At 42.3% G+C, this 26,941-nt stretch overlaps 2 protein-coding genes across 2 annotated transcripts in view; both read left to right on the forward strand.

Moving 5' to 3' along the window:
* Positions 1–743: 743 nt before the first annotated feature.
* exosc2 (exosome component 2) lies at positions 744–15,584 on the forward strand. Its single transcript, XM_084324362.1, has 9 exons — positions 744–875; positions 1,142–1,243; positions 5,735–5,780; positions 6,444–6,533; positions 7,158–7,223; positions 9,146–9,214; positions 10,872–11,048; positions 12,882–13,010; positions 13,327–15,584. The coding sequence occupies exons 1-9, from the start codon at positions 754–756 to the stop codon at positions 13,405–13,407; spliced, it is 882 nt and encodes a 293-aa protein (XP_084180488.1). The 5' UTR covers positions 744–753; the 3' UTR covers positions 13,408–15,584.
* A 493-nt stretch (positions 15,585–16,077) lies between these two features.
* The window catches only part of abl1 (c-abl oncogene 1, non-receptor tyrosine kinase), a 158,968-nt gene continuing 148,104 nt past the window's right edge, over positions 16,078–26,941 (forward strand). Inside the window, exon 1 of the mRNA XM_084325433.1 lies at positions 16,078–17,773. Within this exon, the coding sequence (XP_084181559.1) occupies positions 17,647–17,773 (127 nt within the window). The 5' untranslated portion in view covers positions 16,078–17,646. The remainder of the gene's footprint in view (positions 17,774–26,941) is intronic.

The following is a 26,941-nucleotide window of genomic DNA, read 5'->3' on the forward strand; positions in this document are numbered from 1 at the left end:
CACCGCATGTATATATTCCCTCCCCGCCGTATGTATATTCCCCTCCCACCCACCCACCCCCTCCTAATGTACAGTCCCCTCCCCATCATATGTATATACTCTGTCAGGATCTAGGGGTAACAGTACTGTATATTTGAATACCGCCTATGTCACAAATGTATCAGTACTAAATACCTATATGTCCCTATGCCATAAATGTCATGTATGTTATGTATGTCATAAATGTCTATATGAATTGAAAATGGGGGACCCTGATGGAAACAAGACAAACGTCTTTCTCAGGTCTGCATCCCCTTAACAATTGTATGTACTGAGCCGTACTGTATTGTACCCATTCTGCAATCTGTTAAATAAAGTTTTCATTCATTCATTCATTCATTCATTCATTCATTCATTCATTCATTCATTCACTCACTCATTAATCTGAGAAAACTCTCGTTAGTAAATAAATCCCTGCCCTTTCACCTCTTTCCCACAAGATGGAGCCAGACACGTTTGGAGAAGTCTCACAAAAAACGTCGCCTTCTGTCCGAGTGAATCAACAAAGAGCTCAACTTTCTTCATCGGCAACAACATCATGCATGTATACTATAAATATTTTTGTTCGAGTTGGTAAATTGCCTCGTGAGTAAAGGAGAGACAGAAAAAGAAGAAACTAAAGTATTAATTCTTTCCACGATTATTTCCTGGGAGTCGGGTGCTGCTGACGTCACTTTAAAGCGCCAAAACAATCTGCAGGGAGACGCAGCAAGCATGGCTGCTGACATGAGATTGCCAACTCTTCGGAAACAAGTATCTTTGTCAACACCGGCTTCTGGTCGAAAAGATCTAGTTGTTCCAGGCGATGTCATAACTTCAGATACAGGTTTCATGAGGCGAGTAACCGTAGCTGTCAAATTTGCGCTCGTAAATGAACTGGGTAGAGCTGGCGCACAATCCGAAAACACCGGTGGCCACCAGTCAACATGCTGCTACATACACTGTCATACATTGTTGTTGTTTGTTCTCTCCAGTGGCCATGGCACAGTCAACATGCTACCTACACTGTCATACATTGTTGTTGTTTTCTCTCTCCAGGGGCCATGGCACAGTCAACATGCTACCTGTACTGTCATACATTGTTGTTGTATTCTCTCTCCAGAGGCCATGGCACTTACATGGATGAGGAGAAACTGACAGCTTCGGTTGCAGGAGAGGTGGAGAGAGTGAACAAATTGATATGTGTCCGACCGCTCAAGACCAGGTAAATGTCATGTATGTTGTGTATGTCACTCATAAATGTCACTATGAATTGAAAATGGGGGACCCTGATGTAAACAAGACAAACGTCTTTCTCTGGTCTGCATCCCCTTAACAATTGTGTGTATTGAGCCGTACTGTATTGTACCCATTCTGCAATCTGTTAAATAAAGTGTTCATTCATTAATTCGGGTACCCACTCCCTAAACATGGTGAAAGTAGTAGTAGGTCTACGACAGATGGACTAGCATAGCTCAGAATTTATTTAACAGCTCATAATACTGAGCATTTACTTGTTGCAACGTTTATCATCTTTTCCTCAAACTGAGCTATGCAATCTGACACGTGATTGCATTTGCAGGTGACCTGTCATACTAAAATTCAGGCTATGATTTTTCCTATGATCCTGCCAGGTCACTTAATTTTTTGCATGACCTATCGCTAAGCCACGCCCCCTTTGAAAACTCGGACACAGAGCCGACCGTGTAAATGACTCTTGTTGACGATGGCTGCACGCAGCCCCTTTCCTGACTGTGATGCAAGCCTTGCTTCACAGTCACGAAAGGGGCTTATTCCGCTGGAGATTTACCACAGCAGGTAATAGACCTGTTTTTTAAAGATAACACAAATATTTCATCTAGAAGCAGACAGAGAGGGTTACAATATGCAGTGGAAAAGTACGTTCATGAGATACACATTTACCTTAGACCTCCATGGTGATGCAAGCATTAGCTATAGATAACGTCTCAAGCATTACTTACAGTTGACTTGATTGAAGATTACAAGAACTATGACGATAATCCATAATTACTATTGCTGATACATTTAGTTTAGTGGTCAAACGCAGTATACGAGCTAGAATAATCCACCTCTTTTGTAAACATGCTATGTTGGTTCTTTTGTGACCCAGGTAAATATGCCAACAATCCTCCATAAAGGGGTGAGACGTCAGAGAATGGTATGCTGCACATTCTAGTGTACATCAGGTCAAATGATTGATTACACTAACTATAAATGTATAGTGATAGAGACCAAAGTAAAAATACCTAATAATAAAATAGACCTAATATAGGGGGTGACAGTGGCTTGGGAGTAGAGCAGTCGTCTGGTAATCCGGAGGTTCCCGGTTTGATTCTCGCTCCTCCCGGGCAGCGTGTCGAAGTGTCCTTGAGCAAGACACTGATGAGCAGGTTGGCACCTTGCATGGTTGCCTCCACCGTCGGTGTGTGAATGTGTGAGTGAATGGGTAAGATGTGAGAAACAAATTGTAAAGCGCTTTGGATAAAAGCGCTATATAAATACAGCCATTTACCATTTACCAAAATACCTGTAAATCACAGTAAATGGGTATACAGGTCAGGACATAGCTTTTCTTATAACACTAAGTATAAGTTATACTATATATTTATATAAATAAATGCATATACAACACATTCTCAAGATAGATCACTCTGATTAGAAAAGAAAACCCACAACTAAAGTGTACATAAATAGCCACTATTTTTAATATATACAATAAATATACATGGATTTACAGTTACACAAATGGATGTACGATATAAACTGGAATAGCGAACAATATCATGTGTTGTTGTGATACATCTATGGTAATTTAACATTATATTCTTCTAGTACCTCCATTATGGATTAATAGCCTGGTCTGTTGACATTTGCAATATCAGCAACTGTTGATGAAGATTAAGTACTTTAACATTGTAAACCAGCAATCTGAGGGACACAGAGCAGCATAACTGGACCACTTTAACAACCTTCAGGTCAATCGAGGGTTGAATGCACTGAAATACAAGAACACCCTATAGAATATGCACTGTACTTTTTCTTTTGAAACTTAATACAGTACTGTAGTTGTAATGGTACATAATTCACCCACAGACCTATTGTTAGGAACATTCTAGAAAATTAGTGCCGCCCGAACATTCTGGAACGTGTGTGATGATGTCATGGCAGTACATTCTAGAACCTTAGTTCTGCCCGATCATTCTGGAACGTTGGTGATGATGTCATAGTAGTCCCTTCTAGAACCTCTAACATTCCTATTTAAGCATTCTGTTTAGCTTTCTAGTAATGTCCACCTTCCATTGGGGGAGCCTGGTGCCCACAGGCCGGCACTCCTCATCTGGAGTAAGAGGGGAGGAGAGAGGGGTGATGGATGAGGGGGAGGTGAATGAGGAGAGAGGTGAATGAGGAGAGAAGAATATGATTCAGTTAATGACATGATTGTAAAGCACACCTCATTCTGTGAAAAAAAACACAAAAAGCTGAGTATTAGCCAAGCATAGACGGATAATAATAATAGTTCATTTATGGAGCATCTTTCATACATAAAATGCAGCTCAAAGTGGATTTTATTGACGACAAACATAACAACTTTGACAGATCAACATTTGTGTTTGCCTTGTCAGGGATAAAACGAAAAGTCTAGGACTTATTTACTGTTTACATCGTTGTCCCTGTTGTTACTGGTTTCAAGTGGCACTATGGCATCTGAAGTGCATCGAGCATTCTTAGTGCATGTAGTAGTATTCATGTTATTAGTATTCTGTTGTCTGTTAGCCAGTTCTTTATACTATCAATGGTGGTCACTACATTACATCTATAACTGTCCTTGTTGGTGTTAGATCCTGATCAATTTGGCCAGTATCACGTCTTCGTCTGCTTGGCTCTCCATCCAATTCCTCTGCGTTGTGTCATTTTAATGGTCCTGACGTCTCCTATACTGGCAGATAAGATCCTTATCTCACCCCGTTAGTACAATCCGCAAACCATAATAATTCTCCACCTCCGTAAGAATTCGACACTTCGACACCGTGAAATACCTTATGAGGAAAAGCGTTGTTTTATTGCTATAAACAGAAACCTCAGCTCAGATGTTAACAGATTGTATTGTCCTTGAAGAGTCTATTCTAATGACCTTTAGGTGTGTTCAGTCTATCTAATGATCTTTCAGTCCAGTCTATTGTCCCTCTGTCTCTCAGTCCAACAGTGGTCAGGCCTGTTCGTTAGCCAAGACCATCCTCGTGGTAGCCGAAGCTAATGATGATGTGGCATTCTCCCTTCCCCCCCCCTCCGTGGTGGAGGAGAGAGAGTCTCTCCTGGTTCCTTCCCTCTTAGTCTCAGTCAGATTTTAGTCTGCCCTACACCCGGAAACACCGTTCGACTTATAGATGTTCGTCGTCGCAACGACGGCCCCGCCTTCTGGTTGTCATGCGACGTGTTGTCATGACAACTGCGTTAATAACCTTTACACACATTTCACGTTTCATTAAGATGAACCTCTCTCCCTCCTGCTCTGGGAGACAGTACACTCGCTCTTATCTCAGATGTTCTTACAAGGAATGTCAACAAACACCCTCGCTGGCAGTGTATTCAATCCACTGGTCACCGTTCTATCACCGTCTTCCATCCACATTTCGATCTCACCGTTTTAGCTGTGGTCACCTCCCCCCAATCTATACATCACATACATTGAAAAAGCACCCCAAATCCTTCATTGGTCATCATTTCCACTGTTATGCACCCGGCTTGCGGTAACGTTGCTGATGTTATGATGCAGAAAGCTATACAGAAGGCTCACGTTATGATGCAGAAAGCTAACCTTATGATACAGAAGGCTCACGTTATGATGCAGAAATATCTGCGGTATCGTTACATGTTGGCAGCTAACGTTAGCTAGCTGCTAACGTTAGCTAACTGGGCTGGATATACGAGAGCTAGTTCGCAGTCAAAGTCAAACGTTAGCAAACTAATAGTTTGGTCTACGTTTCTAATACATGCCGTCAAATATTATGTCTTTATGAATTTACCTTACCTTTGAGCAAACATAAGTCAAATGGTCTTCACATTCACTTGTGTATGTGGTCGACGACACAACATAATCCATCGCTTGCATTTCTCTAGTTTTCGTTTGGGCTTCGGGAAAGGTATGAAATATACTCCATCCAGTCTTTCAGGGTACCTGGTGTCCGAATGACAGGTACCCCACGCACAGCGTTTCACCATCGGATATTAGGTAGATAATAACATATAAACTGAACTCTTACACAGTGGTTTTGATCACAGCCGTCTGGTTTGATGCAGCCCACAAATGGCTTTTCTACTGTTGACCGAGTTTTCTGCAGCGAAGTTTTTCCTGTGATATGATTGGACAAATTCTATTTTGGGGCGTTGTTTAGCGACAGGTCTATTACGTGTTAGATTGCGTAGCTCAGTTTGAGGAAAAACCATATGCAAACAGTGCTGGGATTATAAACATTGCACTTTTTACAAACGATCAACTGAATATTTTAACCAATTTAGTGTAAAAAGCCAAATGGCGAGCATTTGTTTTCTGGCCTATTGTATTTCACCTCATAACACAAGGTTGTGTCTATCAGCTAGCTTACTGGATGCCTAACCGTTATCTAGTGGGAGGACATTTTGTTATGATGATTGTGTAAACTGTGTGAATATCATCATTTTGTCACGTCTTTTTCAGATTCAATGGTGAGGTCGGAGATGTCGTTGTCGGCCGGATCACAGAGGTAATAAATTACTACATTACTGTGTGATTGATTGAAAACTTTATTAACAGATTGCAGAATGGGTACAGTACAGTACAGCTCAATACATACAATTGTGTGTTAGAGGTAATATAATAACACATTACTGTGTGTTAGAGGTAATACTACATTACTGTGTGTTTGATGTAATTCCTGAGGCACCAATGCCTTTTATTGTTCACCAAGTACAAATACTTTGAGTTCTCACAATCTCACTGTAATGAAGTAAGTTAACGAGATGAGCACTGTACTCATTGACAGCTGCCTTTTTTTTTCTTTTTTTTTATATAAACCTGTGTGAAAACATTATTTAGACAGACCGCTACAATTTCTCCACCACAAAAATCCCCACAATGTATTTGGTATAATAGTATGGTTATGATGATCAAGGTGAACTATGTGGAAGTAGTTTGCCATTAACCCTTTCACTACCACACTACAGACGGTTAACCGTCTGTAGTGTGGCAGTGAAAGGGTTAACCGTCTAGTGTGGTAATGAAAGGGTTAACCTTCTGTAGTGGTAGTGAAATGGTTAACCATTAACCCTTTGTTGTGTGGCACCTTCTGTATTGTCTCAGTGAAACGGTTAACCATTTGGTAGTGTGGTACGTGTGTGAATGTATGTGTTTCTGTGTCATGTTTTAGGTACAACAGAAGCGATGGAAGGTGGAGACCAACTCCAGACTGGATTCAGTTCTCCTGCTGTCTTCTGTTAATCTACCTGGAGGAGAGCTGGTGAGTAGCTAGATAGGTTAAGTCATGTGTGTACTATGTAGGGTTGTCCTCAAGTGTATACTACAGTAAGTAGGGTTATCCTCAACTAATAATCATGTGTGTACTAGGTAGGGTTGTCCTCAAACTAACAGTCCATTAAATCGATAAACCTCTTAAGTTTGCGTTTTTCACACAGTTTGCCTTTTACAAATGAATGCAATCATGCTTATCAGTATTATTTCAGTTGTGAGTATTGTGGGAGTCCTGTCGCCCCTCATTTAAAGCACTTGCATCCGTTGCTTGAGATATTGGAAGCAGAACGTTTTAGCATTTGTTCAAATCATGGCCAGCATACTACTGGAAGTCAAGCCCACCACTGAATTCCACCAGCATGCTTAGCACAATGCTAACAAATGCTAAAATGTTCTGCCTCCAATATCCCCACAACAAAACACAACTAACTAACCCTAAACCAAAATACTGGTTAAATATTTCAGAAACCAAAACACTAGTTCAAGTGTTTTTGGATGAACTGATAGTGATAGGACTCCCAGTTTGTGACAAATTAGAGAGGCTTCTTAAAAATGTCGACTAACAGAGCCACCAGGATACCCCTAATCATTGAATCTGTCTGTCTTTTTATAGAGGAGGAGGTCGGCAGAGGATGAGCTGACCATGAGAGACTACCTCCAGGAGGGAGACCTCATCAGTGTATCCTCCCATTTACCACAAGATGTGATGTCATTAGGACAATGTATTAGAGGCTGAGTCACCCATTTGATGGAGGTGGTGGTACAACACATCAGCAAACTGTTGTTGTGATGCCAAATCGAACAGTAATGCTGACCAGTTTCAATTGCACATTGTGGGGAAAAGGTTTCTACATTTGTCCTACACTTTTCCTGAAACTGATGTACCCAAAGGTAGCTGTGCCCCAGAATTACAACAAGGAAGGCTTAACATTTATATTTATAATATATATGTATTTATATAACACAAATATGTCTTTATTGATCCTCTTGGGAACATTACATTTTAGGCAAACTGTAGGACAAATGTCTGTTGAAGAGCAATAACTAACTCCACAATGTGACACATGTCTGTTGAAGAGCAATAACTAACTCCACAATGTGACACATGTCTGTTGAGCAATAACTAACTCCACAATGTGACACGTGTGTTGAAGAGGAATAACTAACTCCACAATGTGACACGTGTGTTGAAGAGCAATAACTAACTCCACAATGTGACACGTGTGTTGAAGAGCAATAACTAACTCCACAATGTGACACATGTCTGTTGAAGAGCAATAACTAACTCCACAATGTGACACATGTCTGTTGAGCAATAACTAACTCCACAATGTGACACATGTCTGTTGAGCAATAACTAACTCCACAATGTGACACGTGTGTTGAAGAGCAATAACTAACTCCACAATGTGACGCATGTCTGTTGAAGAGCAATAACTAACTCCACAATGTGACGCATGTCTGTTGAAGAGCAATAACTAACTCCACAATGTGACACATGTCTGTTGAGCAATAACTAACTCCACAATGTGACACGTGTGTTGAAGAGCAATAACTAACTCCACAATGTGACACGTGTGTTGAAGAGCAATAACTAACTCCACAATGTGACGCATGTCTGTTGAAGAGCAATAACTAACTCCACAATGTGACGCATGTCTGTTGAAGAGCAATAACTAACTCCACAATGTGACACATGTCTGTTGAGCAATAACTAACTCCACAATGTGACACGTGTGTTGAAGAGCAATAACTAACCACAATGTGACACGTGTGTTGAAGAGCAATAACTAACTCCACAATGTGACACATGTCTGTTGAGAAATAACTAACTCCACAATGTGACACATGTGTTGAAGAGCAATAACTAACAAATCCTATCCTAGTTTAGCACAAATGAATGGAAGCAGATACGACCAGCTAGTCTAGCTGTTGGCCAAAAATAGTGGTCTGTATCCACTATTCCGCTTCCATTAATTTGTGTTAAGCTAGGCTAGCTTGCAGCTGGATAGCTTTCTACTGAACATACAGAGAGGAAATTGGTATCTTATCCTCTTCTTCGACTGACTGTAAGCACATTTCCCATAATGTTGGTGTGTTCCTTTTAAGTATGTACCTAGTTTAGATGTTAAGGAAGGGGGGGGGGTATATCATTAGGTATAACAAGTGGGCACCTCCCACCATAAATGTTTTGTTGATGACACCCTGGCAAGGTTATCTAGAACCACCTTCGCCCACCCACTCTCAGCACCGTTCAGACCTACTCTCACCTGTGCTTGTATTATACTACATCTATTGGGTCTACAACTAGTCCACAACATCAGCAACAGCAGATATGTTCACAGACACACTTAACAGCTGACCCTGCTGGCTTGGAAAGGCCCACAGAGCAGCTCAGCCTGAAGGTTGGAGAAGTGGGTCTGTGACTAGAACGTTGCCAGTTTTGACCCTCGATCCAGTGTTGTGTTCAAAGAAATGATTCACAAAAACACGCATGTCACACAATTATTGGCATCCGAGAAATTCTTATGAAGGAATAGATTCAGATTTGACTCTTTTAAAGTTCATCTGGGGTGTTTATTCCTCGACTTGCTCTCTCAGGCAGAGGTGCAGTCAGTCTTCTCAGATGGAGCGTTGTCGCTGCACACCCGCAGTTTGAAGTATGGGAAGGTAAGTTGTGACCATATACATGTCTATACCATTACTAGGGGCGGGCAGTGAAACAATGTTGATGGTTTGTCACGTTAAAGTTTTTCCATGACGATGATAAAGTCGGAGCACATAATAAATAGTAAGTTGTGCGTGTGTATTCCTGATGGGGAAGAAGCTTTGTACTTGGTTGGTTGGTTGCTTGGGTTCCTCCTGTTTGAGGATGTGCTGAAAATAAATACCCAATGAACCCCCTTTCTGCTTTCAGTAAGAAGCCAAATTGAATGTTCAAAAGCCATATTTATATATACATATGATATACTGTATATATCAGATATTAACATAGAAAGGTCATGTGAAAAACTAAAGTATATAATGGTAAGGTTTTTGGCCATGTACCGTAATTATTGGGATACTACAAAATATGTGTCAATATCTGTCATGCATGTGAATAACTAGCTCTGACCAGAACTATCATTACTCATTACTGTATTCAAGTTCAGGAGGTTACAGTGTGACTTTTAGAGATAAAATATAAAGGCATTTCCACATAGATGAAACTGCAGGTCATATATGCATGGTTTTCAAAAAATAAAATTCGAACAAAAAAAAACATTAAGTAAAAAATTTGCTTTTAATCCAGGTTCTTCTTGTTTTACTGCTGTTTTGCTTGATGCTGCCCCTAGTGTGTACTGTGCGCTTGGAGTAGCACCGAACAGCAGTCAGACGAGGCTGGATTGAAAGTACATTCTTGTCTAAACTGATAATTCTTACAATGTGAAATCTGTCTGTTCATTACAAGTGAAAACTGCTGTTGAAGAAAGGGGAAGAAGCTCTGTGGAAATGTCTTTATTTTCATATTTTTTTTTTAATTTTTTTTAATTTTTTTTTTTTTGCAGTAGTGGTGAGTTCTGGATCTCTAGAAGCCACGCTGGCTACAGCCGAGCTCCAGAACTCACACAGAATAAGGAGAGTTCTGCTCAGTACTGGTGAATAACATATCATTCAACAAGTGACAAATATAAAGGAATAAGACTGAATAACATAACATTCAACAAGCGACAAATATAAAGGAATAAGACTGAATAACATAACATTCAACAAGCGACAAATATAAAGGAATAAGACTGAATAACAACATTCAACAAGCGACATATAAAGGGATAAGACTGAATAACATAACATTCAACAAGCGACAAATATAAAGGAATAAGACTGAATAACATAACATTCAACAAGCGACAAATATAAAGGAATAAGACTGAATAACATAACAAGCGACAAATATAAAGGAATAAGACTGAATAACATAACATTAAACAAGCGACAAATATAATGGAATAAGACTGAATAACATAACATTCAACAAGCAAGCAAATATAAAGGAATAAGACTGAATAACATAACATTAAACAAGCGACAAATATAAAGGAATAAGACTGAATAACATAACATCCAACAAGCGACAAATATAAAGGAATAAGACTGAATAACATAACATCCAACAAGCGACAAATATAAAGGAATAAGACTGAATAACATAACATTCAACAAGCGACAAATATAAAGGAATGAGACTAGAAGGAAACATACAGTGACAACATGATAACCTTTTCACCAAGCCTACTATCCACCCGCTGATATTATTCGTATTACTTTTCATCTCTGTCAACATCAGTTGGGCCAAGGTGTGCTGGTGCAGCTGTCTCCCTCACTGATCAAGAGGCAGAAGACCCACTTCCACAACCTTCCCTGCGGCGCCTCCATCATCCTGGGCAACAACGGCTTCGTGTGGCTGTACCCCACCCCGGGGCAGCAGGACGAGGATGCTGGGGGCTTCCACACCAGTCTGGAGGTGAGAGTGTAACAACATCCGGCTCTCCCGCATGGGTAGCAAAATATCTGCCGAAAGGGGGAACTATTAACACTTTAACCGCCGAAAACGCCGGAACTCGTCATTCCTAGCCATGCTCATTCTGCCGTAACTCGTCTTTGATGTCAATATTTCAAAAATCTGTCATCGAAATCATATTTCCTTTCCGAAGCCCTGAGACACACTGCTGATCTCCTCTCAACTCTCTAGCGGTTCAAGAGCGCCATCTGGTGGCCGATCGGCAGATCGCCAACCGGATATTAACCTTTGAACCGGTAGTGCTCATCCATATGTGGTCCGGCCACTCGCTATCGTTAGAGAGACTCCGTCTTGATACAGTGAACATCGATCGGTGCAAATAACTCGAAAAAACAACATGATTTGGACGTATATACTATTATACAACCTGGAAATGGATCGGGCATTTCTACATCCCATAATAGAAAAAATTCTGTTCCACGCTCATCTGCCAGCGGCGCGAGGAAGCCACGGTAAGATTCAGCGTTATATTCTAACGTGTTCTTTACTAACTGCTCTGATGAACATATGACCCACTCTGGATGAATCATCTAACGCTGCCCACGGAATTATAAACGATCCCCCGCCCATCCGGTCATTATCAGATGATACGTAGAAACTTCTAGAAGCACGTCCATTTGAAATTTTTTATCTCGCACAGATTCCTACCAAACTGTATTTGATCATCAATATAATGCATTTAGGGCTATAAATCACGTTCTGAAGAAAGCTGCAGAAAACGATAAAAACATACTTATACTTTAGACCATATTTTAGTATGAATATGTGAATGAAAAAGTTTAACGTTGCTACACCCTGAACAATACATATAGGACATTGAATGGGCCATAATAATGGCAATTTAGCAATAGAATTTAAAAAGTTATAGCCCTGCAAAGAAGGGGAACTTCTCCATGTTAAATAGGGCTGGCGAGGGATGGTAAATTATTAATTTAACCCTGGCGATTAAAGTGTTAACACCCAGCTGGCCAAGGGAGATATGATGTTTTGCCTCAACACAGACTGGAGCTAGACATTTTAGTACGCCAATTTTGAGGTGAGAATGAGAAATAGATCGGAATAGATTACTTTGGTGGTCATACTGGAAATGGTATGCAATGAAAATGCATACTGTATGTCATTTGTTGAAATGGAAACAACATTTGGGGACATCTGTAACTGCTGGAGACGCTCATCAATGTTAGATAGCTTAGCTCATGCTGTTTCGGTTACATTGACACATTGTAACATTACAACTCTGACTAGCTAACTTTGGTTTAGCTATAAAGCTGCTTTAGCTTCAGCCAACAGGGTGTTTTAACACCACAGTCCCAACTAGTCCGGGTGCTCATTGGAGCACATTATGTCCGCAGCATGCTATAGTGGATCATAAATAGTTCCACCCAATTAATAAAGGACATAAGGGCATACAAATACATTTTATGTCGTCTCGTGACTTTTTCATTCTAAGCTAGAGTCCCCCATTGGAATTGATAATTTTAAAGAATAAATTGGACACCTTCTTGCCATGGAGTGATCATGTTTTTAATATTGTGTTTTCATTGAAATGTGAAAGACATTTTCTCTATTTTCTTTTATATTTGTGTGCTCTCAATATCTTGTTTTTATCCAAAAGTTATTTACATTTCATCAAATTATAAATGATCTATGTGTACTTTTTTCGCCATCTAACCATCTTGCAAGTGTTGATCTATGTGTTGTCTTCCTTACTGTGTTATTTATGTGTGTCTCTCTCTCTCTCTCTCTCTCTCTCTCCTCTCTCTCATCTCATCTCAGGCTGTCTCCCTGTCAGATCGCGAGGTGATCTCCAGGTTGAGGAACTGCCTGCTGGCCCTGGCAGCACAGAAAGTGCTGCTGTATGACACCAGCGTCCTGTACTGTTATGAGTCTTCTCTCTCACACCAGGTAAGATGTTATGAGTCTTCTCTCTCACACCAGGTAAGATGTTATGAGTCTTCTCTCACACCAGGTAAGGGGTTACTTGTGTCCAAGGTGATGGAGGTAAAGGACACGTATACAGCCATGTTAAAAGAGCTCTTTCAGATCACTTCAGAATCCCTCCGATGTGCGATGTAGTACATGATCTGTATGATGTTTGTGCTCTTCGAAGTGAAGTGTCTGTCTTATCTGTCTGTCTGTCTATCTGTCTGTTTATATTTATCTGTCCATTTATTTATCTGTAGTATCTATTTATCTGACTGCCTGTTATTTTGTTTTGTAGATCAAGGACATCTTAAAGCCAGAGGTGATGGAGGAGATAGTGCTGATGACACGACAGAAGCTTGTTGAACATGAGGGTTAGAGGGCGGAGTGATGACCACCCGTCCACCCCGTGACAAGCAACACAAAATGTGCCTCTCTTGCATTCCAAGTCGAGGAACCAGATAACCCAACGACAACCACGCCAGGGACTTGAGCACCGGCCCTAAGGACTGATTGCCTCTGAAGGACACAGATTATAGCTACAGTACTGTGCAAAACCTTTGGCCACCTGAGAAAATTAGGTTTAAAGCTGCAGTATTTATCTCGGCAGTAAGTGTTAATTTGCTCAGAAAAATACACAATTTAATATTAGAATAAATATAAATCAACTTTAATACAATAAAAAGAAACAAGAATTTCTTGTGTTTTCCAAATTATGTTGTGAAAGTGCTAGAAAAACATGGGTTTCGAGGCACCCCTGACTGTTTCATTCCATGTTCTGAATTTGTTAAATTCCACCACCAGCACACCTGGCGCAGTTAATCAACACCTCTATTAAGTTGATTCAGGTGTGCTGCTGGTGGAATTGAACAAATCCAGAACAGGGAATGGCTGGTGTGCCTTGAGGTGTTGTTTGGGAACGTGGCCCCTAATCAAGACAACTGTGCCGCTGCCCACTGTTGATAATTTGGAATGGACCCTTGCACAGTTGTCACTACGGGGCCATTTTTGTTTTGTGGAGCAAACCCTAAATCTTGTCTCAGGTCTTACCCGTGCTCCTGCCTTGCAGCAGCGGCACTCAAAAGACACATTGAAGTTGTAAAAGTTGAAAAGACGAAAGTTAACAATTTTTGTCCAAATTGTCAATTGTCTCGATTAGGGGCTAGGGAACCATATGTGTTCCTCTAGCCCTCTCACAATATTTTGGGGGAAAACACAAGTAATAATTGTTTATTTTTATTATTGTATTAACACATTGACCGCCAATCACGTTGTACGACGGGTTTGCTGGTCATGCGAATTCTGCCAAACCACGGTGTACGACGTTAATGAGATCACATTTAATTTTTTCGCCATGGTATTCATAATTCCGCCACCCAGCCTCTGCTGAGACAGTGGGACTCTGCACAACAGTGCAACGCTTCAATACCGCCGCCTGGTGGATGATCGGGCGAGTTACAACCGGAAATGGATCTGGTGATCCGTCCGGCAGTCGCATATTGTTGCGGGACTCTAGACACACATCCGTGTATATGGATCGCTGCCATAACTCAATAATCAATATGATTTGGGTGTTTATCGCGCCATACAAACCGGAAATGGATCTAGTCGATCGACGTCAAATAAGTGGGATCTTTTTCCTCCAGTCTCATCGGCGAACGGTAAGAGGACAGTAACGTTACTTTCAGCTTGATTGTTTATTCTTTTCAATGCGAACCGCTCTGATCAATATATCACCCATACTACATAAAGCATTTACTGACGATCACAGAATTATAAACGACCCCCCCCCCCCCTTTCATCCGCGCATGATTAGTCATAACGTTTAGGATCGTATTCAGTTGGATTTTTTAATATAGCGTGTATCGTGATTCGCGAATAAACTGCAATCGATAATCTATATTATGCGTTTAGGCCTATAACTAGCGTTCTAGGAATTACTGCAGAAAACGATAAAAACATACTTATATTCTAGACGGTATTTTCGTATGAATCTATGAATGAAAAAGTATAACGTTCCTACATCCTGAACGATAGATAATCGATGTTGAATGGGCCATAGTAATGTCAATTTAGCAATACAATTTAAAAAGTTATAGTCCTGCAAAGAAGGTGAACATCTCCATAGGCTTAGACTGGCGGCAGTGATCATACATTGAAAGATAGAAGCGTGGCAGTCAATGTGTTAAGGTTGTTTTGTATCCATTGTAATGTCATATGGTGTTTTTCCTGAGCAAATGACCACTTACAGCTTAGATAAATACTATAGCTTTATACCTACTTTTCTCGATTGCCCGAGACTTCTGCACAGTACTGTATACCAATTTTGATACAAACGGGCAGCTCGACCAGGAGAAGCATCACTGTCCTGTGTTTAGTTCATACCAAATTTCTACCAGAAAGGTATTATTGATTTACTGTATCAGAATGCTATTGCATTCAGAAGCTGTCAAAACAGCTATTCCTCATTCATTCAATATTTTTTAGAGAACTGTATTAGACTGTCGATAATATATCATGCTTTTGTATGAAGACTGTCATGTAATAAACTCAAAACTTTTTCCAAGTAATTTTCTGTGCGTCACACTTTGTTGAAGAGAATAGGCAACAATAACTGATGTCTGTTTGTGTTTTACTGTGAAATATATTTGTCAACATTTATGCTTGTTTTGCCTTACCATAAGTAAAAGCATGCGAGAACAGAGAAAGCAAATCTGTGTGCGAATAAATTTAATTGGCAAGAGGTTGGTTGCGACTTTAGAGACACAACTTCATTTGATTTATATTGATTATTCATATATTTCGGCCTGCCCTTTCATTATTTCCTGTTTCTTTTGTGTCCTGCTCATTCATATCTGTTAATAAATTGATGTTTGCTCTTGTTGTGGTACACAACAGTGTCCCATCTAGTCCAGTCTTCTCGGATGCCTCTGCTCAGGACTCTACTAGCCCTGGCACGGACACGCACGCACGCTGTTTGACGTCGAACGTGGCCCCGCCCCCATATCTCAGTAAACCACCTTGCGTTGCGTGCGGAAATATGGCGGCGTCAGCGACAACTACTCGACCGAAGTTTATTATTACTTCTACTCTCACGGCAGAACAATGAATAAGTACACAAACCAAGGGCTTGGTGACGAAGAGTTTGGTCATTGTAAAAGTCGAGGAGGAGGCTTTGCAGAGACGACCTGACAGAGAGAGAGAGAGAGAGAGAGAGCTGTGGCTGCTGGCGTGAGTTGGCTGCTCCCGAGTCCGCGCCGTGATTAGAGCGCCTCGGTGCGGCTGCAGGGGGAAGACACTCCGCAGGACGGGACGGGACCAGAGTGGACGCGGAAGTTTGGAGAAATAACTGAATAATACCGAGGGTTGGATGTACATTGCGGCAAAGGTTTATTATTCTGGTTGTCAGTAATGTGTTGGTCGAAGCATTAAAGTACGTGGGCCGACTTGTATCACCGGCGCGTTATATCAATAAGAAGCCAGGAGCCAACTGTTGACTGTTCTGTGCTGCATACCAGAAGCTAGCTGCAGCATTAGCTCTAGATAGCCAGTTAGCCCTGCATTCCACAACTTTGTATGGCCTTTCTGCTTATTTCTTAACATATTACGCTTGGAGACTAGTTCTCCCTGTATCTCATTTAAGTTTGCCACATCACATTTCAAGTTGTTAACGTGGTTGCTTGTGACATTGCCTTGGTGGCGAAGTTGGCGTCACTGTTATTTCTCCTTGCATTTCATATGTTGACTGTTTTGAGAGACTAGGATTATTATACATGTTCAAGTCGTCCAGCACCCTGTTACTTACTGACATGAGGTCAACTTATGACTTAATTAACCCAATAATATCCTTCGCTTGTCAAATTATCGTTGCATACTGTTTTTACGCAATGTTGATAAAGAAAAAAGTTTAAGGGCGCACATCCAAAATATCATGTTGATTTGTGGCCATCTAGGACAGTGTACAGTAGGAGTTACCACGTGTGCTTATAGTTCATAACATCTTGTGACACAAACGTTGGGAACATTTACAGAAGACTGTTACTCAAAAGTTTCATCTCGTATTACCTTGGAGACATTTTAGTCACTTTTGTTTGCTGAGGTTACTTACTAGCTCATACACTCATTGGGGAGTTTTTCTTTACCTGAGTCGCCCAAGCCTTAGGTATGCTTCTCTGATCCACTTTGGTGGAAGAGTTCACCATTGTGCCATATCAAAACATCATGTCAACACAGTACGTTTGTGGTTCAAGCCTGCATCACATTTGTTCCTGCTTCTTCAGGGTGTATGAATGTATTTAGTTTGCTTGAAAACACCACAAATACATCTTGGATCGCCATCGATGTATATGGATTGGTCTTTTTCCCAGCATCCAATGCAACTGCATCCCAGTGATCTTTAAAACTCCCCGGTGCCATTAATGCATGATAAACAGAGACATATCGAAGTCACAAGGAGCTGCAGTGTTGTCAATCATCATCCCCACTCCAGAGGAGGCCAAACTGACCCAGGGGAAAGGGCTCCTGCTTCCCCCCCCCTCCCTGCCCGCCTGGTGGCCAGCCCTGGGACAGTGTGAGGCCAGCTTGGAGAGTCCCGGCTGCAGCCTGGCACCCTGCCCTTATGGGGCAGCAGCCGGGGAAGTTTGTCGGGGACCAGAGGAGACCCAGCCTGCCGGCCTTCATCAAGGGAGGGAAGAGGGAGTCCTCGCGCCATGGGGCCCACCACTGCAACGTCTTTGCTGTACACGGTAAGGGCAAACCTTCTTCTCCATGGCCGTTCAGCCACTGCTCAACCACCCGCGAGGCTGCTGGTCTCACTGGTCTAGCCTTTGACCTCTTCACAGCTAACCAGTTGTGCATCGTTGCTGCACTGTTGTTTTTCTAATTGCCTTCTTTTATATTTGCTTCACATTCTTTACTTTTATACACCAACTTGTTCGTTTGTGATCGACCCCTTGTTTTTACATTTGCCGCCTTCTGTGGGTCTATTGATTTTGAGCTGTGTGTATGTGTATTTATTTATGGTGCAATAAATACCATACATAATCTAAAGGTTGACTACTTCTTTACAAAAAAAAGAAAAAACAACAGTCCAAGTTTCAACAGTGACATCTTTTTTGATGACCGGTACCCTAACCATTTGCCTAAAGCCTTTTTCTTTGCTACGTCAGGTGTCAGCTTGATTACTTAATGCTGTTGTCAATTAAGTTTGTGCACAGTTTCAGGGGAGAAAGCTGGGCGTAGGACTAAACATTTGTTTCTGAGAGGCCGAAGCTCTGGGGATTAAGTGGTTCAAATAAAGCATACATGGTGTGAACAAGCATCAATGAAGTAGACAAGCTGTCATTTCATAATGGGAGTAGATTTAGTTGGGACTGTTTTGGCTGTTTTAATCAGATACCATGCCATGGGGCCCGGATGCATCATGCCATTTAGCCTAGTCAAATAACCCACACTACCAAGTGCCTTAATACTGCAATTGCCTAGTCAGCGGGGATACATTCCACTGACTCCTCTTGTGCAACAGCAGGGGGGGGGGGGGGAGACGGGGAAGGTCAGAACAACAGAATAGAAGGCTTTGCTGCTAAATGGATGGAAGGGTCAGTGGCAGGGGGTTGCATTTGTTGTGTTTTGATACGTTAGGAGAAGGGATGTGTGTCACGGTGCAAAAGGAGGGTAATGTCAGGACAGGCTGCTGCTGTTGTTCCTGGTGAGCCCAGGTGATTGATTGAACATTTTATAATAACAGATTGCAGAATGGGTACAATACAGTATGGCTAAATACACACAATTGTTAAGGGGATGCAGACCAGAGAAAGACTTTCATCTTGTTTACATCAGGGTCCCCCGTTTTCAATCCATAATGAATTGTAAGTAAGGGTGCAATTAGCACCGTGCAATCCATTCTTTGTGGATCCCGCCCCTAGTGTGCCTGGATAGCCAGCTAGCAAGCTGCTGTTCACCAGGCAGGTTCAGACGTCTGCATGCAGTGGCCTGGGAGGGAGGGAGGGAGGGAGAGGGAGAGAGACGGTACAAGGCAAGCAAAGACCTGTCTCCCCTCTCGACACCTCTGTGTGTACTGTACAGTAGGGAGGTATGCTCTCTCCGGCTAGCTAGCACAGCATGGACGGAGTGGAACAGTCTATTTCTCAAACCATTATTACTCACGTACCACCAGCTGTTGCACATGTCTGTTCTGCCCGTGATCCAGCTAACCAAGCACCTCATGTACAATACTTGTCCATGTGAATGAAAGATAGAGGGTGAGTTACACTAGTAAGCCTGTGGAAGAACAACCAGAGGCACCACATTGAGAAAAGCTGAACTGGACTAAGGCAGTATGTTGAGTATAGGGGAAGTATATCAGTGTTCAATAGCCGCAGTCATTTTTGGTTAAGCAAAATATTGACTTGTAGGTTCAAAACTAAGTATAGTATTGACTTATAGATATAAAAATTAGTGCTGTAATTTACACACGGTGTAAAGGCTGTGTGTTAGTTAACCCGCTGGTGTTCTGTATCCTCTGTTCAATTTCAATCGAATTTGAAAGAAATATACAAGTTGGAATAGCAGACTGCCCGTCGAATGTAAATTAATAAAAACAAGAGCGAATTTGCAATAGCTGCAGCCTTTTTGCAATAGGCCACTCCCATTGCTGTGTCCCCCTTTAGCCAATTGGCATGAACACACACACACTTGACCTCCATGCCCAATTTCAGCTTCCTGGGGCGAAACCTAGAGAGTGGAGACATTTTTGTTGACCAACCTACAGAGTGACCCTTAGAGCTGCTGGATGCAGCTAAAGAAGCATAATTATATGAGGTAAACTAAAACCCCATCACTGGTTCTTCTCCATCTTTTGTGATTTCTGGAAAAATGTGCCTACAACAATGCAAGCCAAAAAATGGGTGTTACAAAGCACAGCCCGATGCCTAATGATTGTTTCCTATTGGCACTACCCATAATAATAGCAAATGCAACAGACGATGTACTTGTCAATTGTAAGCATTTTACACCTGGTTGCATCGATGTGGTTATAATATGAAAATGATATCATTAATATTGAAATCTGCCTCATTTCAGCCTATTCATATTGGAATGGTATTGTTTGGGATAATGTCAGGGGGAGCGTGGTGCACCATGGTGGCATGTGGCCTGTTGTTAACTGGCTTCAGGAAATGGAAGGGCTGTGTAAATGTAACTAGTGGAGATCTTTCCTGAGCACCGTCCCCCCGAAAACAAGGCTGTAACAGGAAGTAGGAAGGAGAGAACAGAGTGGGATCCGGGGGTTGGAAGGTCGAGGTAACAAAGGAAGGAGGAGCTGTCTCTGTTTGTCTGTCTTGACTATTTTGTCTCTTGGTCAATTTTAGAGAATGTATTTCTAGCCGCAGTAACGTTTGGCAATAATTTAATGTTGGATAAGATGGATCTTTATTAATCCACTTGGGGAAACTCGGGTCAAAGGGGGGGGGGGGGGGGGGGGGGGGGGGGCACAGGCAGGGTAATGCAATCTATGGCTGAACGTGCTCCTCATCTGGAAGGGTAAAAAAAATTAAGAAAGTGGATACTACTATCCCTACAGCAGTCTGGTGCACAGCCTGTTCTGACCCTCCCTTGTGTTGTCCGTCCAGTCCAGCTTATTGTTAAACTGTACTCCCAGGAACTTGTAGTTGTTCACCACCTCCACCTCCTCCCCTCGGATAGTGATGGGAGTTGGAGGCCTCTTTTTGCTTTGCCGATAGTCCACCACCAGCTCCTTGGTCTTGCTCATGTTGAGTTGGAGGTGGTTGTTGTCGTACCACCCTACAAATCTCTCCACCAGGGCTCTGTCCTCGTTGTCATCCGTGATGCAACTGACAATGGAGCAGTCGTCAGAGACGGAGTACTTCTGTAGGTGGCACGTACTGCAGAAGTCGGAGGTGTAGAGCAGGAAGGGTGATGGCACAGTTGTAGCTCACCAGCAAATCTGACCGGCTGCCCTGCAGTGTGACGTACAGTCGGTGATCCAGGCGGCCAGGCCAACGTCCAACTACATCACTGAGTATGTTATTGAGTATTTGAGTTATTGAGTATGTTATTAATGATATTAACAAGGTACACGGGTAACCCGAGTATCCCAATACATTTTTATCTGAAATAGTTGAGGGAATATTATTTGAATTTACCATTAAATGATCACATTATACGCAGTTCAATGTGATGAACATCAACTGGATCAACACAATGTGATTTTGCATACATCAGCAGATACTTTGATTGGCCTATAGGTTATATCGATAATGGGAAAATAAACGAAAGATTGTCACGATATTATTTTCTTTCATTATATCGTCTAACCCTAAGCTGTAGTGTCGATAGTATATGTTTGCAGATAATAGAGCAACATTGGCATGTGAACCACTGTCTACAGGCAATAATGGCCAAGATTTCAGCCTGTGACCAACTTATCCTCTGCGACAAACGGAATTGAAGGCAGTCTATATCAAATCATCTGACGTCTGCCAGCCAGTTGCTCCAGGTGCTTGTGGAGTGGACTCACAGCACAGGAGGCTCTTCACACACCACAACATTGACCCCTGGTGCTGCCTGCAGGTTTTGATTGATTGAAAACTTTATTAACATATTGCAGAATGGGTACAATACAGTACAGCTCAATACTAACAACTGCTAAGAGGATGAAGACCAGACAAATACTTTCGTCTTGTTTACATAAGGGTCCTCCATTTTCAATTCATCAAGACATTTATATGACATACGAGACATACAAATATACGGTATTGTGTAAGAAAAAGAGACTATAAAAAAATATACATCCGAAGGGGAAGAAACCGTACATTGGAGGGGGTTGGGTGGGTGGGTGGGGGTGATTTTGACATTTACCGGGGCCAGTTTGGTAGTCTGACGAAGCTTCAAGGTAGGGCTGTGTGATATGGCCAAAAATGATATCGCGATAACGATATCGATAACAATATCATATTACTCGATATTTGATATTATCGATATTGTTATAAGTATATATATATATATATATATATATATATATATATATATATATATATATATATTAAAAAAATTCAATTTTTTTTTAAACAGATTTATGTTTATTTTGCAGCAATTCTTTGTCGTTGTCGCCATCTTTAGTGTTGCATCCCCTCACACTCCAGTTCTCAGGCTGCAGCTGGTTTGAAAGCGAAAGTAAACCGGCTTCTCTGCTGGCTGTGGCTCCAGGGGAGTTGAACAGTTCTGGCTCTGCTAGTTTCTTTTCTATCTTTTGGCGCTTTTTTGGTGGACAAACCACCACACATGTGACTCGTGACTGGAGTCTAGCTCTGCTAGCACACATAGCCTACTGTGTACAGACAGTTTCAAACTGTATTTTAAATTAGAAAGCAAACAAAATAAATGGACGAGAAAAAGAAATCTCAATTTGGTCAGTATTGTCATTTGGACAAGCAAATCCATTACTTTAAGTTGCAGGCAAGAAACACAAGTCTGTCCACTGTCTCTGGTTTTAAAACTGCCCTGTTGCAGGTCACAAAAAATAATATAATTCAAGGTGGCCCAGGGCGGTGGTGTTGGGTGGGGGTGAAGGGCCAGTGAGATCCCTCATGTCGATAAATAGTGCATCGTCCTTTCTTGGTTGACATTATCCCTCCCCACTGTCACATGTATTGACCTCTCAGGAGGAGTTAGCCTGCTTCAGGACACAGTCGCTGTATTGACCTCTCAGGAGGAGTTAGCCTGCTTCAAGACACACCCTCCACCCACATTCACTCACCAAGTCTCTTAATCAGACACACTTTTGGGACTTTGCCCATTACCCTGCAGTCCCGTGCCGGGATCCGTGCTCACGCTTTGTTTACATTCACATTTAGTCATTTAGCTGCTGACTCTTTTATCCAAAGCGACTCGCAACAAGTCAGCAGGAAGGGTACACCTCTGGCAGCTGAGGGTAAGTGATATTGTTCGTCAAACAGCATTGAACTTGAGTGCTACACTTTTGGGTGCATGCATAGTAGTATAGACATATTAGCGTAATAATATAGGGACAGTAGATTACTTGTTAGTAAAGTGCATAATAGTAAAACATATTTTTTATTTATTTATCTATTTTATTTCAGATATTGTTTGAAGAAGTGCGTTTCTCATCGTTGGTGGAAAATTGGGAGTGTTTCGGCTGTCCTGATTGTGGTGGGAAGTTCATTCCACCATTGTGGAGCGAGGTCCAAGAATGGCCTGCTTCGCTTTGATGATCCCCCCAGGAGTTCGAATAGGAGGCCATTTTGCTTTCATGTCATGCTCAGGTTGGGACCCCTTTCCACCCTGTTCACAGGTATTTGTCTCGGCCGTTATGGGTCCAGAGACCGCGGCGCCTCACAGAGTTGAAAATGAATGAGGTGGAACTACGAGCGGGCAGCAGGTACCGTGGTTGGTCGGTGAAACCTCGAGCACAGTTCCTTATCTTGCAGACGCCAGCTCCGAGACGCACACTGCTGAAGTGCTTTCGCTTGTGTCAGCTGTGAAATTGATATCGTAGGCCTCCCGTCTCCTGTGGTTTCCAGGAAACGGGGATGATGTCATACAGTCATCATGGCGTATCTACCGGAGTCGGGGTCAGACTGTGGACTAGTCATTAATGGGTTATCATCGCCCGGGTCACACTATCTCATGGTCTACTGGGAGGTGACTCCTGGACTTAATGGAAGACCTTAAAGATTTGAAACCGTGAAATGCCGTATATGCATGGAAACATAAAAAGACCCAGTGTTTTAAATGAATGTAAGGCAGTGGACAGTGTACTCTGACTTCAGTGAAAAGAGGTGGTGCTTGGGGACGTGGGTTTGATTGTGTGAACCCTCCTCTAGTTAAATCTTGGTGTGACATCATCCATACTTCCTGGTAGATGGTGTATGTGTGTGCGCTTACTCCCCCCTACAGCAGCTGCATTCGGCATGTAAGGAGTCAGTCATCCCACCTCTCTCTTTCTTTCTCTCTTTCTCTTTTTCTTTCTCTCTCTCTCTCTTGGCTGGAACTTGTGGAATCTGTGCAGTCTAGACACCAAAGCTCCCCCCATGATCCCCGTGGGTCCTGAAGATGTGGGGAGGAGGGGCAGCAGGCACCTCCTAGTAAGGCTCATTCTGGCCAGCTGTTCGGCCCCTGGTGGCTTGTCCCTGGGCGGCCACGTCGCCACCATGTGGCTCCAAAGCACCATCACACACCCATACACCCCCCCAACACACACACACTGCTGTGTGGAGACTTGAAGTTGATATTGGTTCATATTGGTTAGTCTACAGTCTGGCTCCCTCTGTTAGCAGTACAACACAGTTGGTGTTTTAGGTTTAGAGAGGAATAGGCCATGACTAGGTTTGGCCAGAAGGGTGAATACCCCTTGCTGCACCTAATCAGTTTTAATTAGCACCTAACTAGTGCCCCCAACCTTGAGCTAACAGCAGGTTTCTATCTTGACAGCTCTTGACAAATTACCGGACAGTAGTGCTAACCTCATTACTTCATGTCGGAATGTCCCTGCGTGCGCGTGTGCATGCGTCTATCTGTCTGTGTGTGTGTGTGTGTGTGTGTGTGTGTGTGTGTCCTGTTTGATGGCATTTGTTCCTGGTTGGACAACACTTTGTGATGACTCAGTGTGTTTTCCCCTCTCATCAAGACTTGACCACCTGGAAAGGAGTTGTCAGCAATGCCACTTTAGTCCCACACCAGCTGATGACTAGCTAAAGCAGGTGTGTGTGTGTGTTGTGCGTGTGTATGTGCGTGTAAATCTCCTGTCAAAATAGCCAAGTCTTTCCATGTCCGTTTTCTTTAGGGGGCTTTTCCATGTCCTCTCTTTAGGGGGCTTTTCCATGTCCTCTCTTTAGGGGGCTTTTCCATGTCCTCTCTTTAGGGGGCTTTTCCATGTCCTCTCTCTTTAGGGGGCTTTTCCATGTCCCCTCTCATTAGCTCTTTAGGGGGCTTGACCTTCAACACTCTGTACAGGCACAGAATTGGAAAATGATCTGAAGATTATCATCGCTGTTGCTCTTATGGATCATGTGACATAATGAGTCCCCTGCTTCCTCTCTACCCCTATAGTGCTGGTTTACAGCAATTGCTTAAAATCTGCTCTGTGTGTGGTATACAACATGATATCAAATTCAAGCCTAACAAGAGTTGTTATGATGGTGAAAACTAAGGAGGACCAGAAGCAAAAGTTTCCATCCTTCTTGCTGTCTTGACTGCGCTCTAGATGTGGTGAAGAGTGTGCGATATCTGGGTCACAATATCACTGATGACATGTGTGATGATGTTGATGTGCAGCGCCAGTGCTGAAAACTAAATGATGCATTTAGGATCCTCCTTAACACATTCACGGCCAGGGGTAGCTGTTTACCTTCTGTATAGAACGCCAGTGCTCTAAGTCAATGGGGCGCTTTGTTCACTTGCAAGTGCTTAAAATACATCTTATATTATAACTATGGATCTAATACACCCGTCGATTGTCAGTGAGTTGCTTCCAGTCAACATGCACAAAACAGATTGTTTTTTCATCCGTACATTTCCTGTTTTTTCATCCGTACATTTCCTGTTTTTTCATCCGTACATTTCCGTTTTATACCGTTTAGAGTATAGTTTTGGTGATTCTTAGTAATCCCAGGAAAAGACGCGATAATAGCGTTTTAGTGGAATCCAGTTATCACGTTGTAATTTTTTGCCTGATTATCTAATCATTCTGAAATCAATGCTAGATTATCGTTATTATCCTTCCTCATGCAGGAATGAAATGGAGCTTGTAGCGTCATCACCGCAGCCAACGGTAAAAAGCACAACACATTCAATCAATCAGATTTATTTATATAGCACATTTAACATGACGCGTGTCAACCAAAGTGCTGTACAGAGGGTAGATACATATTGACAACAATCACACTCCGTTTTATGGGAGGGCACACAGGCAAACGCATAGGAAAACAGGGCATGAGTCAGTGAACGGGAAAGGCTAGTAGGTAGAAGTGGGTTTTGAGCCTAGATTTGAAGGCATCTATTGAGGGGGCAAGCCTAATGGAGGTGGGGATGCTGTTCCACAATTCAGGGGCTGTGACAGCAAAGGCACGGCCCCCCCTGAGCTTGAGGTTAGACCTCCGGACTGTCGGGAGCCTCTGATCGGCTGACCTGAGGGACCTGGTGTTGGAATAGGGGGATAGGAGGTCTGAGATGTAGGAGGGGGGGTGACCATTAAGGGCTTTAAAAACAAATAGAAGAACCTTAAAATTAGGGATGTCCGATATTATCGGCCTACCGATATTATCGGCCGATATCGGCATTAAAATGTGATATCGGAAAATATCGGTATCGGTTTTCAATTTTTTTTTTTTTTTTTTTTTTTTTTTTTTTAACATTTCTATAACCTTTATTTACCCAGGCAAGCAAGTAAGAACAAATTCTGATTTTATTTATTGTCAAAAGTATGCATAATGTTGTGTTAATTCTACAACAAGAGATATGTAATGTTAATTACCTGAAATTATTCCATTTTTTGGGGGGGGAAACCCTGCATATATCGGTATCGGTTGATATCGGTATCGGAAATTAAGAGTTATAGCGAGGGGGAGCTCCAGTAGCTCACCACGTACCGCGAGTGCTATTTCAGTGCCGTGGACAACCGTGCTCGTCACGGATCTGGGGCTGAGCGAGTTTGAATCCCGGACTGCAGCCGTGCCTTTCCCAGAGTGTCTTCCCCCCCATCTGAACCCTTTCAGCCTGCTTCTGTCGGTCGAACTTGACCAAGTATAAATGCGATAAACGTATAAAAGAGCCAGGGTAATGGCCAAAGTTTAAAAAAAAAAAAATAGTTATAGCGAATAAAAGAAATAACGAGTTAAACGCGCATATATACGTGATTGGCCGTCAAGCGCTGGCTC

This window comes from Notolepis coatsorum (genome assembly GCF_963971535.1).
Source record: "Notolepis coatsorum genome assembly, chromosome: 11".
NCBI classification, from domain to species: Eukaryota; Metazoa; Chordata; class Actinopteri; order Aulopiformes; family Paralepididae; genus Notolepis; species Notolepis coatsorum.